The sequence below is a fragment of the Mastigoproctus giganteus genome, chromosome 2, assembly GCF_048544385.1.
Source record: "Mastigoproctus giganteus isolate SK-2022 chromosome 2, ASM4854438v1, whole genome shotgun sequence".
NCBI classification, from domain to species: domain Eukaryota; kingdom Metazoa; phylum Arthropoda; class Arachnida; order Uropygi; family Thelyphonidae; genus Mastigoproctus; species Mastigoproctus giganteus.
This window is the reverse complement of record NC_143576.1, coordinates 89,319,724-89,334,770: the sequence shown is the minus strand read 5'-3', so window position 1 is coordinate 89,334,770 and position 15,047 is coordinate 89,319,724. Positions and strand designations below refer to the sequence as shown.

The following is a 15,047-nucleotide window of genomic DNA, read 5'->3' as shown; positions in this document are numbered from 1 at the left end:
AGCAATCCAATCTGCGCTTTTGCTTAACCCCTTACTCTTCTGATATGAAATATTAAAATTCATGAACATCGAGCTTAATTATCGTATTATTATATGAGCCAGCACTTTGTGAAGTCAACTTATGTTTTGATGTAAAACATTATCGATCCTCTATGGTGATTAATGTGAAAATAATGAGATATATACAAATTTAAAAACCCTTATTATTCCAACAGTGGCATAGAATGAAAAACATCAATGAATGACATGATATGAAGGACGGTGACTAAGAGGAGTGGCTGTTTTCTACATCTCGAACCATAGAAAACTCGTAGCTAATCTCGGAAATGACAATGTTTCATATTCTCTTTACTGTATGAATGTCAGGATAAATGTGCGAATCTGCAGGATCAGCGACGGCTTTCATTCGGCGAATGCGGGAGCACAAACACAAGGAAATGGCAGTGGCAAGGACCAATAAGATCATCATCGTTGAAAATAGTAGCGAAAATCCAACGGTTCGGAGGCATACTTTATCATCTTTAGGAAATTCACCTTGAATAATAAAATAGGCCTAAATTTTACTGCAATCACTAATTCGTAATTAAATATTATTATATTATTACAGGTTATATTAATTGTGATTGATCATTGAAGTTTTATAACTCGTGCATACTTACATTCCTTAACGGCTGAAATTTAGTATCCGGTACCCTTCGTGTTACACTGCGTGAAGGACGTGAACTGAGAAAAATAGTTTGTAATTAGTAGGGAAAATTTTTTTTTTCCTTCTAATTAGATGTTTTTAATCGACTTTCATTTTTGTTTAGTGAAAAAAAGGTTACGTTTTTACACGACTTCTGGAGGGATTCAGTCGAAAACTGGTCTTTGGCCAGGGGTACCGGATACTAAAGTTTAGCTCCTTAACCAATAACAAAATATATAACAGAAATTTGTTGATTAGGCATACACCGATTTCTTGAATTAAGGAACAAACAAATTTAGTTGCAGTTAGCTTCCTTATATTGAGCAAAATTCAGTATAAGACGTTAAATTCTATTCGATTTAGATCTTTACCAACTCTATTATATAAAATTTAAGCAAATCTTTTTGATTTTTTTTAAAATATATATGCTGCGTTTCTCTCATAATTTAGGTGTGCTAAGCACAATGCAGTTTTTGGTTATGCTGTGATGAAATTCGGAAGCAATCACATTTGCATGTTTTTTTTTTTTTTAAATGCATGGAAATTGAGATTTTGTTTGGTTTTTGATTGTTACGGCATCCAGTTGAGGTTAGGCTCTTTCCAGGCCTATCATATCTGCGGATACTGATATGATCCAAGCAATTCAAATACAAGATTTTAGGTGCTACAGAGTTTGTTAGAATTTTGAGAGAGAGAGAGACCGACCGCTACCCACCATGATGGCGGTTAGCGGTCGGTCTGCTACTTTTGTATGGATACATGAGCAAGCTAATCATTGAAAAATGCCGACCGGGCTAGCCGGGTGGGTAAAGTGCCTGCCTGGCAACCCAAAGGTGTAAGGTGTATTTAGTGTCAGACGGCACCAGGGGTTTCCCGCATCTCCGTGTTGCTTTCATTGTGGGTGTACCAGTTCACTGGGAAATGCCAGAGATTTAAAAGTGTGTGGGCTTTGTATCTGTATTATGTCGTGTACCGTTGTTCATCTGGTCGTTTAGCCGCTGGACCCTTGCTGAGGCCCAACGTTGCCCCACCTTCGCCCCGTGGAGGCAGACCAGGAACCCAGTAGTTTTAGTTTCACTCTGGCAGGTCCTGCCACCTAATTTCCTGAGATTTCAGAGGCTAGGACCTTAAAAAAAAAAAAAAACGCGCGCGCTCTTTTATATGCACGTACGTACAGACAGATACATATATCCATCGTCGTCGGTTTGATGATCGTTAGGTGAGGGGGCTAATGCTTGCATAATAAAGGCCGAAAGAATGGGCGAACGGGAATTTTGACATAATTACGTTTTTGTGTGTGGGACATTCGCTAGCATAAAGATAGAGTGGGTGGGAGACTGAAGGTTGGGAGGGGTTAAGGCAGAAATATGGGGATGATAGAGTAGGCAACCCCAGAAGTCAGTGAGGCATGCCCATGCCTCACCAGGAGAAAGTAGTGGGCGCCGGGGGGACCGTCCCACCACCGGCGCAGGGAAGGGAGCCCCGTGCGATCGCCAACAAGCGTCTGCAGGAAAACTATACAATGATCCTGTTGGTGGTGTCCAATCTGGTGTCATGTCCGAGTTGTCATCCTTGGGACCTGAGTCCCGTCCATGTTAGTCCATTTTGGTATAGTTTGTTTCCTGAGTTTTCTAATTCTTGGGGGTGGGTCATTTCTGGTGTCCCAGTCCTAGCGAGCTGAAGAACAGATGTTCTTTGGTTATAATGGTAGTGGGTTGTGGGCTGCGGCCATTTGGTTTCTCCTCGTCCTCCTCCTCGTGAACAGTGCCTGTGCGTAATTCGAGAAGGCTTGATACTCCTCCTTCGTGTCTAGGAGGTGATGTTCTTGTCCCTGTGGTAAGTAGTGGATTCTGGTGAGTAAAACACCAAGTAGGTCTTCATAGAGCCGGCAGTCATACATTAGGTGCTTCCAGCTCTCCAGCCCCCCGCAAGTGCAAGTTGGATCAACCTGAATCCCAAGTAGAGACAGTTTGGCATTAATAGCTCCGTGTCCAGTTAAGAGGTACGTTGCTTGTAGGCCTGGGGAGAACCAGTTGGGTGAAGTTGGGTAGTTTTGTTCAATATTGGGTAGAAATTTCTTTGTGATCTCTCCCTTTTGAGAGTTGCTCCACATTTCCTGCCATGCCTGCTGCAGGTGAGTTTGTATCCTCTTTTTTTCCACATTTCTGTTGCTGGTTAGGTCAATAGTGAACCCCAGAAAAGTCTGCGGGGTGCCTTTGTCTAGGTAGTATAGTAGGCCACGTTGTATGATTTCTAAGTCCAGCGGGAGAGTGCCTGCGAGCACTTGCAGGGCGTGGGTGCTCACCGTGCGGCAAGCGCGAGTGATGGTTAGGAGGATGGATCTGTGAATTTGTTCCGTGATACGTCTGTTTACTGCTGTTGTAGTTTTTTGAAACCATGCGCCGGATGCGTAGGTGACGATCGGAGTGAAGATAGCTTTGTAGAACAGTTTGAGGACTCGCTTTTTCAAGCCCCATTCTTTACGCGTGACCCTGGCAACCATGGCTGCGTAGCGTCTTATTTTTTTACGGAGATATTTCAAATGGTCCTGAAATGACAGGTTTTGGTCCAATATCACGCCTAGGTATTTCAGTTGGTTGGAGAATTTGATTGTTTCCTGCCCAATTTTTATTTGCGGAGGCCGCCTAAGTTCAATATTGGCAACCCAAAGGTCGCGGGTTCGAATCCTGCCTCGGGCATGGATTAGAGTAACGCAAAAACCTTGGGAGGTGCATTATGGCCAGAGAAGCCGATGCGCCAATAACTAACAAAAAAAAAAAAAAAAATCATTGAAAAAAACTGTGTCCGGATATACCATCCTCTATTGCCTACTTCGCCGCAATGAAGAAGAAAGTTTCCAGCCCACCTCACCTTAAAAGAGTGGAATTTGCTAGATCCTAGTTTAAAAACATACAGGAACAGACATCTTACATTTTTGCCGTGCTGCGTAGTTACTTATTCTTTGCGTTACACCTGGGATGTGAATGAACTTTTTCAAGAAAGTGAACTTTTTGAGAAGCTGGTCTGCTTCGCAACTGGAATAAATTTCTAAAGATTCCTGTATCTCACTTAGTACATTTCAAGAAAGATTATGAAAATGTCTTTGTTGGAGAGATTGAACTGTGAAATCTATAAATGATGTTTATGAGTACTTCGAAATGCTAGTTACACTAAGAAGCCTGGTATACATAGTGCAGTTAACAGTGTTCTAGTCCAAATAGACAAGGTCTTTTATATATATCTGAATCAAAATCGAGAAACAGCATATTCACTTGACCAAGCAGATGCTGGAACTTAAGAGTTTAAAGACAAAATGAGTATTTAAAAGAATGCCTGACAGCTATTTAGGCTTGTAGTGCATGGGTTTCTAGGTAACAATAAGAGTAAGCGAAAAGTACGGAAGAACCATTCGACCGATGTTACTTTTTCAGCTTTTGGGTTGATATGAGCGAAGAGTACGGGGATTATTTCCATTAGGCTTCCAAGTAGTGAAGACGAGGTATCAGGGAAGGTGAGTTGCATCAGTGATGGATGACTCCATCGGTATTTGGTTCTGGATGATCATAAAATATGTTTAAACATGCATTTTTGACGAAATTGTACCTTTTCTTCCTTGGGAGAAATTGTGCTTAAATGATATATTGATCTCAGGTTATTTCTCATTCTGTCTGCTATATAAACCTTTATACTATATAAATATAATCATATCCTAAATCACAAACAATAAAAATGAAGATAGAATTTTTAAAAAAATGTTTCACAGAGTAATTATATCATTGATGGGCCAAGAAAAACTATTTATCAGCTTATTTCAAAGTAAAATAAGGGACAACGATGAAGATTGATCAGCTGTGTAGAATTGTTGAGATTTGAACCGAACTGAAATTCAGGCTTTAGAAGATTTGAAAAATATATTTTCCGATGCTTTGAAATGCAGTTCAGGACTGTTATCTGATATTGAGCTTGGATCAACAAATGGCAGTTAAATATCAAAGAACGATCCTCTAATATCCATTTACTACATCCAGCGTAAGGGAATTATGTTTATTGACTTCTTATCGAGACTCCTTGTTCATTCCTATCCAGAAAGAACGAAGAATATGAAACCGTTTTAGAAACACATCAGACAGTTTGAGAGTGCATCCATTTCCAAGCGTTTCACAGAGGATTTGCCTTCTGGAACGAAACCTAAAACTGTAAGGAACAGCCTGCATGACTATCAGACTTGAATCACATATGCGATTCCTTTCTGTAACAGGTATTTTTTTATGTTAGCTCTGCAAATTGTACAAACGGTTGGGCCTTCTGACATATTGACTTGATAAATCCACTCCATGATATACGTAGCAATGCTCCGACATTTGAATAACAATTAGGAGTGAAGCGATCCCTTATAAGCATGATTTTTCCCCATTGATGTTTCAGCGGATGGTACAGTTAAGCCCCTTCCCTTCCTTTTTATTTTCACCGATGCCATTAAAATGCAGTATCAGTAAAGTACGGTTTCTTCCTTTTTTTTTTTTTTTTTTTTTTTTTAATAATCTCGAATGGCCACATGGCTGTTCCAGTACGAACAGAAGGATTAAAAACGTTTGCAAGATAAAGTATACAAGAAAAAAAATACTTGTATTTAGCAATCTTGTGGGGTCAATCCACGATCATCGCAAAATAAGCGTACTACTGTACTCTCGAGTTTAGTACTCCGCTACATCACTCCTAATGATATCCATTAAAATGAATATAAATATCTGACGATTATCCAATTTTAGGATTATAATCTGTAAAATCAGTCTTTAATATAATCGCAACAATTGTAAAGCACTTATTAATCATTCCAGACTAGATTTTGAACAGGCTGAGTAGAAAACTTGCTTCTTGTCCAAATGGTAGTCGAGTATTCTGGTCACCTGCCAATGCTATTGTTCGCAGCTTCCGCTCATTTTTACTCTCACCTCTGTTAAAATCGATGGCGCTATTGCCACCTCAGCTAAAGATAAGGCCAACCTGCTAGCTTCTAACTCTTGTATTGATGATCTTGGTTGATGATCTGGAAGCTGCCTGGAGAACTCATACCACCGCAGCGTGTCATCTGAACTGTGAAACTAGGAGGGACGGAGTCATGGTCTAGGGATGTTTCTTGTACGGTCATGGCTCTGTGCATTGTGATCGTAGGATCTGCTCGTAATGCATTAAACCATGAGTGCTACATGCTAAATCAGTATTCTTGACAATTCCGTGCGCCTCATATTGTGGAAATTTTAAGGAAGTAGCCCTTGCACATTCCAACATGAAAATGCTTTATTTCACAAAGCAAGGATTGTAAATTCTTGGTTTGAATGATATCGGTAGATTGCAGTGGGCACCTTAGCGTTCAGCCTCAATCAAGGGATATCTTTGACATCCTATGAAATATTTAATACCTTAAACATCCTATGAAATATTTGAGTTCACTAAAGGAGGAGTACAGCACAATCACACCAGCTTTTCTACCAGTAATTAGCAGAAAGTCTTGCTCAATGCTTTCGAGCAGTCATAACAGCCGAAGGTGAGCAGGGCCGGTTAGACACGATGAGAATCTAAGTCAAAGCATGTGAAGAGATCCTAAATTTATGTAATTATAGGCTTCTACCCTCACGAAAGGGAATAGCGAGGCCCCAGGCTAGCTTTGGTTTATACCTAAATCATAAGCCTTGACTTTTCGGTAGGATTGTGTATCTGGTGGGAGATTCTTTGTAAGAGATATTGGACAGTCTGAAGAGCCTCTTTTCACATTTGAAGAGGTAGATAATGCAATAAATTCAATGCGCTCTGGGAATTGTCCAGGTTTTGATGGTCTTGAAGTGGACGTCCTCAAAAGAGCCTGGAAAGTTGTTTCTCCTTTTATTCTCAAGCGGTTTAATTCTTGTCTACAACATGGAATTTTTCCTAAAACCTGGAAAATTGCAAATCTTAGGTACTCCTTAAACATCCTAAGAAACCTGAGGACGACCTGGCTTCATACAGGCCGATTGCCTTGCTACCAGTTATGGGCAAGGCACTGGAAAAAGTGATAGCTAATCGGCTATTAGTTATTCACACCAATAAAGTATTGTCATCTCCGGATCAATTTGGTTTTACTCGTGGCAAGGGGACTGAGGATGCAATTGCCAGACTCTTTGCTTTGCAAAAGGAAACTGATACAAAATACCTTCTTGGCTTCTTTGTGGACTTCAAAGGGGCCTTTGACACCCTTTGGTGGCAGAGTGCTCTGGAGAGGTTCCAGGAGGCTGGGGTTTCTAGACCAATCTTCAAATTACTTACTAGTTATTTTTATCAGCGCTCTATCATAGTTAAGAGTGGTACTAAACAGGTCTCTAGACATGTTACAAGGGGTTGCCCACAGGGATCAGTTCTTGGCCCCTTGTGTTGGAATGTTATGTTATGTTGTGTTTGAGTCATGGCTCACCAATAAATTTGAAGGAACAAAGATGATTGCCTATGCAGACGATCTTACCATTCTTGTACTCGGAAATTCAAGGAAGAACCTGGAAGACATAGCTAACTCAGTCTTACAAGAACTTTCAACTTGGTCTGCAATTCACAAACTGCAAGTTTCAACAACTAAAACATCGCAGATGCTTTTAAAAGTAAAATTAGATAGAAAACGTCCGCCACTTCTAAAATATAGAGGACAGACAATTAAATATACCGCCATAACAAAATATTTAGGTGTTCCACTTGATAATGCCTTAAGTTTTCTACCCCATGCAAGATATGTGAAAGAGAAGTGCAAGTCTTTCTTATCCCGATTGAGCCAGGTAACCAGGCAGAAATGGGCATGAGAGGTCATTCACTCAGGTTATACTACAATTATGTTTTTTTACCTATCATTGCTTATGCGGCTGGAGCATGGGGACATGGGGCCAACAATCCGCAATTATAAAACAGCTTCTACAGGCCCAGCGTGCTGCCCTCCTGATGATGTCACGGGCGTATAGAACCACTTCTACTATGGCTTTGCAGGTGTTATTGGGAAAATTACCCCTTTTCTATGAAATACAATACAGATATATGATGTATCACCTGAAGAAATCAATACCTGTCACTTTGAATGATGTGCAACTTTACCTAGATGCTCCTTTAACATCTGAGAAAAGAAGACTTTGTTCTATTTATGTAGGTAAATGGCAAAGAGACTGGTCAGCTTCGGAACTTGGCGCCGTGACAATAGAAATTTTACCATCGGTGAAGGAGTTCAGGAAGAGAGAATCTTTGTGGTTTACACCTAGCTTGCATGGTACATTTTTACTCACCGGCTACGGGAGTATTAATAGCAAATTATTCAAATTAGGACTGTTTCCTACCCCGCTTTGTCTCTGTGGACAGGAAGAGAATGTTGACCGCATTATTTTCGTTGTCAATATTATCAAGACTACAGGCGTCAACTGTAGCTTGTTTCAGACACCTTCACAATGGGAAATAAACCTGTGCTCCTCCAATCTCAAGCAGCATTTATTGCACTGAACACCTTTGCCTCACGTGCATTTAAAAGAAGAGAGGAGCTTAGACTTGCTAATTTGGGATAATTTTATCAGACGTTGATGATGATTGGATACTCATTAATCAAATATACCCTGCTGGACATTGAACGTGATCCTGTATCTAGTGTGTGTAAATTCTTGGTGTTCTTCTGAAGACGTGGAACCTGTTTATAGCTTGATTGGGGTAAAAAAATTATAAATGCTTGGAGCAATGTCTACAAGAGATTAGACATAATTATATTTCAAGAAATCTTTCTGATCCTAGGTTCTAGGATGGGATCCTCCATGGGATTATTTCCCATAGCATAAGAAGTCAGTCCACTTCTCCACCTCTATCTCCTTTAATCTTTCTTTATTTCTTCTACGTTCTAAATATTGGAGGGTTCCTCTGCTTGATCCACCTCTCTTCTATTCTTTCCTACCTCTCCAGCTCCCAGACTTCTTCTATAGCCTTTTCATTTCATTCTAATTTGGGCTCTTGGGTCTTTTGCCTTGGATTAGTCCAGCAGGTGATAGTAGATCCTGGCCGCTTCCACGTGGGTAGGACGTGTAACCAGGTGTTGCTACTTCCCATCTGCTAAGAGCCAAGTACCGGCCGAAAACATAACACACCATACCAATACACTTACACATCCAACACACTACATAAAAATGGCCAGTTTTGGCGTTACCTTCTACACAAGATGTACAACGGCGGCTGATGGGGGATCCGCCTCAACAACACATGAATATCAATATCTTTGCAAGAGAATAAAATGGCGATGTAATTTCAGCGTTCTAAGTTCATTGGGTAAGAACCATCTTCAATGAGTCTGTATTATTTTGTTGTCGCTTTTAATTGCTATGCTGCTCATTTTTATCATTTTATATCTTTTAGGCTCGTAATGGTTTTCTTTTATTTTAATACTTATGTATTTTATTTTTAAATAACTTGCTTGCCTAAATTCCTTTTTTTGATTGATTACAGTCTAATTTATATATACCATAGGCTTCTGTATAACCTGATGATTTATATGCATCCCATGTACCTTTCTTCTCTGCTATGTGTCTTAATAGTTGACATCCATTTTTAGGTCTAAGCCTTGAACAGTATTCCTTGGTTGGTAGGGTAAACTTCCCTACTAACGAACAAACCTCCTACCAACTTCCCTGAATGCTTCCCATTTGCAATTTGCTGTTGGCAACATCATCAGTTGGCAATGGTGTGTCTTGGATTTGTTTATGTACTTTTTCCTTCCTCTGACGCTGTTTTACCAGTGGTGAAATTTAAAATTTGTTTTTCACAGATTTGTAAATTTTAATTAAAATTAAAAAAAAAAGCCTTTACTCTCAAGGATTCTCTATCGGTTTCGCTTTATGGGGAGGGGATTATCATGCATTTGAAGGAACTGAAGATCTGGCTAACCGCTTCTCGAAGATTTGCAGTTCCGTACACGCTCAGGCCGCCTCAACTATAGCGTTCCCTTTCGTTGATATTTATGGATTGGTTCCCCTCCCTTCCTTCCTCGATAGAAGAATTCGTCTCGAATCGGACTGTATACAGAATTCTTACTCTTCCATAATATCAACATTTAATCATGGTTCTTAAGTCGAATGACATGTTTATGTCACATGAACATGTCAATATGGTTTCCATATGGTTTCTAGCAATTAGCGCCAGATAGCGATCATCTGCTGCTGTTCTAACTCTTGATTGACGTTGTACAGTTCTTCAGAATTGGAACTGTCTCCACAGTCAAGATAACAGCCATTTAGGGTCTTTGTTACCTCGGCCTGTGGTTGCCTGCTTCCATCCTGTCGACCTCTTTTCATCCCAATCATTTACTGTGCACTTAACCGTGAAACGTTATTCATATGTACATAGTTATATAATCAAACCGCGTATATACGCGCAAGACCACTCTATTTCAAATCATCCATCTTTTCATATCGGGATGATATGAAATATGAGTGAAGATAAAGATATAGAAAAAAATCATTATTGTAATAGTTCGAAACAAAAAAAAGTAGCTTACCAACAGAATAGAAACCAGCACGATGAGAAGATTCATGATGGCGAACTTCCAAAGCTTGATACAGGTTAATACTTTCTGATAGTACTGGCTTGCTGGATAGCCCCTCTTCTTCACTTTGAACTGAACGCTTGTAAAGATGCCTCCAGTAACATCTCTGGGCCTGAAAAAGATTATATAGTTTCATTGTGTGTCAGAATTTGAAATCTCCGACAAACACAGATTAATTAGAAGCATGAAATGACTTTATACAATTACTGTCTTTGGCTTACCGGACATGAACCATGGCACATGTGCACATCACATTCCAGATACAGAGTGGGACTTCCTGTGAATCGGAAAGCCTTTAAATAGGTGTATAGCGTTATTTGGTTCCTTTCTGCTCCGGTTATTCCTCTGAATGGACCGATTAATTTTTCGTCCACTACACATCTATAAAAGATAATTTCTAATCACAACGATACAATTAATTAAATCATAAAGCTCCAACACACGTAGCTATAAATGAAATTTAGAGATGGTTTTAAGTATGTTTAGGAGTAAAACATCGATTTGCACGCAGTTATTTTTCTGAAAAAATCAAAACTAAAATACTAATTGTTGGAATAAAAGTTGAGACAAAATCTTAAACAACGATCTCCTGAAGTAGTCCTATATCAAACACATGGTGTGGTGTAAGATCTGCTTTTGGTGAAAATTGTTTTATTTATACTGGCGACCTCGCTGCTAACACGGTGATATTGCGATCGTTGTTCTTCTCACTACGTGGACAGTTTAAGTTCGAATCCCATTGAAGGGTGACGAATTTTTACTTTTTTTTTTTTTTTTTTACACTGCAGGTGTAAAAAAAAAAAGGTGGTCTCAGGGGAAAATTTAATTGTTTTCTTTTTAATTTTGGCAAGTAGAGTATTTCAACCTGTAAAACAGGCAAACTGACCACAAAGTACACTCTTTTCAGACATAATGAAGCGATATGTATTTGGCTTCCTTGGATCTAAATTTGAATCTTCCCTTATATTTTATTGCTGTATAATCAAAGTAGAAGCCTACTCAGCACGATACATTGCCATCTATAACTCGTTTAATTCCCTTCTGGGATTGAAGGAATTCTTTAGGGTTCCTTGAATCGAGGATGCAGGAAGTCGGACCGGATAGAGGAAGCAGAGTTTTTTTCGTCTTGAGTTTTTAAACTTTTTTCATTGCACAACATGCAAATCGGCTTGGCTGTGAACTCGTACGTTGTACTGACAAAAGAACGTGGCTCATATTAGGATTATCACCCAAATGAGAAGGTGGCAGAGGTTGGAGTGGGAGTTGACTATAAACAGAAAGAAACATTGGTCTCCTACCCACAGCTGAATTTGTTAAGTAATCATGAGCAAAGTAACAGCGGGTATTGTATTGCATGTGTTAATTTATTGACCATAAGTTTTCGCTTCCCCAACGGTGTAGATATCAATAAAAATCAGGTTATATTTGAACAAATCAAATTCCTTGATGTATAGCTTTCATTAGTTGCGCTTGATCATGACTGACAAGTACACTTAATCAAACTGTATGTTATCATTTATATCAACCTTCTGCCCCCCCCCCAACCCCAATTTTTAAGCGTTTTTGGCAGCTTCATTTCCAAGAATGCCCATTTCACAATTGCGGGATTCTTGTATGCAAATTTCGCTAACGTAATGTAATGAAACTGCGTATACGGTTCGATTAAGATAATTCATTAAAGAATTACTGCTGAGATAGTTTTTATTTTGACTTTTCAGTTTAAAGAAAACTGTGCTCTACCTCGGCGTATTAGGAAGAGGAATGCCATGGAAACTGATCACCATCACTAGATTTTTGTTTGGTGGAACACCGCTTCTAGCTTCCTGCCGTGTTGAACAAAAAGTGGCACGCCACTAATGTGTACGTGACTAATAACGATTATTTATTTATTATGCTTCCGAGTGAAAGCAGTCTTTTTTTTTAAATTAGAAATGAAAACTAACTTAGTCCCACGCGATACTTTGGTTAATTACCTTAACCTGTATGTACAGTTTTATTACATTATGGGGAAATTTCGTAACGACAAGTCTACAATTGAGAAATCAACTTACAGTGAAATTACCAAGCTAGTGACATCGCGTTCTACGCCATAAGTTCGATTGAAACAAAATATTACGTATAGTTTGATTGGTAACAGCTGTCATTCATGATTAGGAGCAACCAATACATACATTTTGGAATTTGATTGGCATCGGTAAACGTGCTGCTTCGGAAAAAGAAAAGTTATAATCATAAGATACATATGAGTGTTTGAATTAATTATTATTTTAATGGCACCCGAGTTTATCGTTCATATGCATATTGTGTTGTGGTCTGTAGAAGTGAGGGTTCACAGCTCATTTGCTTATTGGCTGAAAATCCCGGAATATTTAACAGGGGAACCGTCATACCACTCCAAACGAGTGGGAGTCGGAAATGTGCCGACACGACACATTGCCGACTTCCACTTCTACAGACCTCTACACAAAACGTAAAAGCTGCTCCGGAAGGTTACCCATATATATATGTATTTGAACAGTCGAAGAATTATCAAGATAAAGGCAGTTGGCGAAATGAGAGGAGTAAAGGTTAATCAGTGGTAAATGGAAGATTATTAGACAGATAAAAAAAATTAGCTTTGGCATAAAAAAATGCAAGGGAAAAATAGTAACAGAAACCGAACAGGTTTGCAGTCCAGGAAAAAATAAATAAATAAAAATAACTATAAAAAGAGGGGATAATCCGATAAAGACCATAACAGATAGGTTAACGGTAGATCACGATCGCCACGATGACGAAATAAAATACGTTGTAGCGTAAGGAAAAACAGAAGCTAATTTTTTCTTATCAAAAGATGCATCTAAGCCTCCTGAGGAAATAAGAATTTAAAGTATTGTACCTTATCTGTCATTAAACAGATACAATCGTTCACGCTACTATGTAATCGTTAAGATTACATTTTGAAAATATGCGGAAAACATTACTAAAAGCGAAAATTACAGTAGCAGAAATAACTGCTAAATTATATTGACAGAACAGTAATCTGCTGTTATTGCGTAGCTAAGATAACGAGCTTCAGAAACGCGGAAAAGAAAGTTAATATTAAGTTTGGGTTTGGAAGCAGTATCTGAATTAAAAGAATATTTCATCACTCTTGTGCTATCAGATTTTCTTTCCATTACTTATGCGATGAATTTACCACGAATGAAAATAATCGCCGCTAACTGTCTTCTGACTATGCCGTCATGGATTATATGTAAATATAATTCTTATTTTTTTTTTTATGTAAACCCCAAACACGAGAGGTATTAAAACCTATAGTACTTAGTACCGTGCTTGGGTTGGAGGTTGAGAAGACGAAAGAAGATATTTGTTGACATTGGACTTGAACTTCTGTAGGCTGTAATTTTCAGGAAATACGTATGAAGGAAGGTTGTTCCAGAAAACGGCAGTTGAATGAATAAACGAGGAAGATGAAAAGTTGGTTCTGTGACTTTGAAGTTGGACAGTGAATGGGTTGGCTGGTGGCACGTGTTTGGACTGTTTTAAAAGAGAGAGCGGGAATTATAGAAGCCAATTCAGAAGAACAGTGCCCATGGAAGTATCTGTAGAAGAGGCATGCAGCAGAACTAGTACGTCTATGAGAGAGCGAGTGGAGAGACTCTGTTAGAGATGAATCATTAATTAACCTAACTGCCCTCTATTGAATGGAATCAAGAAGCCTGAGAGAGGTTTTGGGGGCACCACTCCAGATGTGGGAACAATATCCCATCGCAGGGCGGATTAGCGATTTATACAGAGTGAGCAGCTGTTTGGAATAAAAGTAACGCCGAGAGCGAAAGAGAAAACCAAGTTTTTTAGATGCAGAGGAAGCAATATTTGTGATGTGCTTGTGCCAAGAGAGATTAGAAGGCAGAGTAATCCCCAAAAGAGATATATCATTTTGCCTAGAAATCGGAGTGTCACTAAAGATAAGCATAGGAGCAGAAGAATCCTTTTTGCGAGATATAAGACAAGACTGAATTTTAGAAGGGTTAAAATCAACTAAGTTGTCTTTTTCCCCACTGGAGATCGGCATTTAAGGAATTGGTAGCAGATTTTCGAGAAGTTGAAGCTGATTGAGCAGGACAAACTTTCTCAAAATGGAAAGTGGAATGCAATGTGCTATCATCGGCAAAACTATGGATAGGATTTCCGTCACCCTCAGTGAGCGATCAGAGAGAAAACTGGATAACCAATTACTAAAAACAGTTGGAAAACCATAAGATGGAAGCTTGTTTAGAAGACCTTTATGCCAAGCACGATCGAAAGCCTGTGAGATGTCAAGAGCAACTACTTGTGTTTCACCGAACCTTTCCATTGAATTAGGCCATAAATGGGTAACATAAGCCAGAATATCACCAGTGGATCGACACTGACGGAATCCATATTGGCGATCGTTGATCAGACGGAAGGTTTCTAGGTAGTTTAATAGTTGGCGGTTAATTGAGTGTTCCATTAGTTTAGAAAGAGTAGAAGTAATTGCAATGGGGAATAATTGCAAAGTAATTATTTGTTCATGAATCGATATGCAATCTGCAACATAAAAATTTCTTTCACCTAAAACCAACTAATTCAGTTAAAAAGCTCTGAATTTCCTCCGACCATAAGTAAATTTAGAATAAAAGCTTCTGGTATATGTGAACTACAAAGTTGGTGTTGTGAAAATCCTCAGTTGCGTGCGTAGCAAAGAGCACGACTTAATTTGCTACAAAATGCGTTGATCTCCTAGGCTAAGTCAGTTGGTCTGAGGCAACTGAA

The 15,047-nt window shown here is 39.1% G+C and overlaps 1 protein-coding gene across 1 annotated transcript in view; it reads right to left on the bottom strand.

Moving 5' to 3' along the window:
* Positions 1–252: 252 nt before the first annotated feature.
* Positions 253–15,047, bottom strand: part of LOC150089403 (uncharacterized) — a 141,174-nt gene continuing 126,379 nt past the window's right edge. The window contains exons 8-10 of the mRNA XM_090368571.1: positions 10,490–10,649; positions 10,221–10,380; positions 253–534 (exon numbers count right to left, since the gene is read on the bottom strand). Of these exons, the coding sequence (XP_090224697.1) occupies positions 338–534; positions 10,221–10,380; positions 10,490–10,649 (517 nt within the window). The 3' untranslated portion in view covers positions 253–337. The remainder of the gene's footprint in view (positions 535–10,220; positions 10,381–10,489; positions 10,650–15,047) is intronic.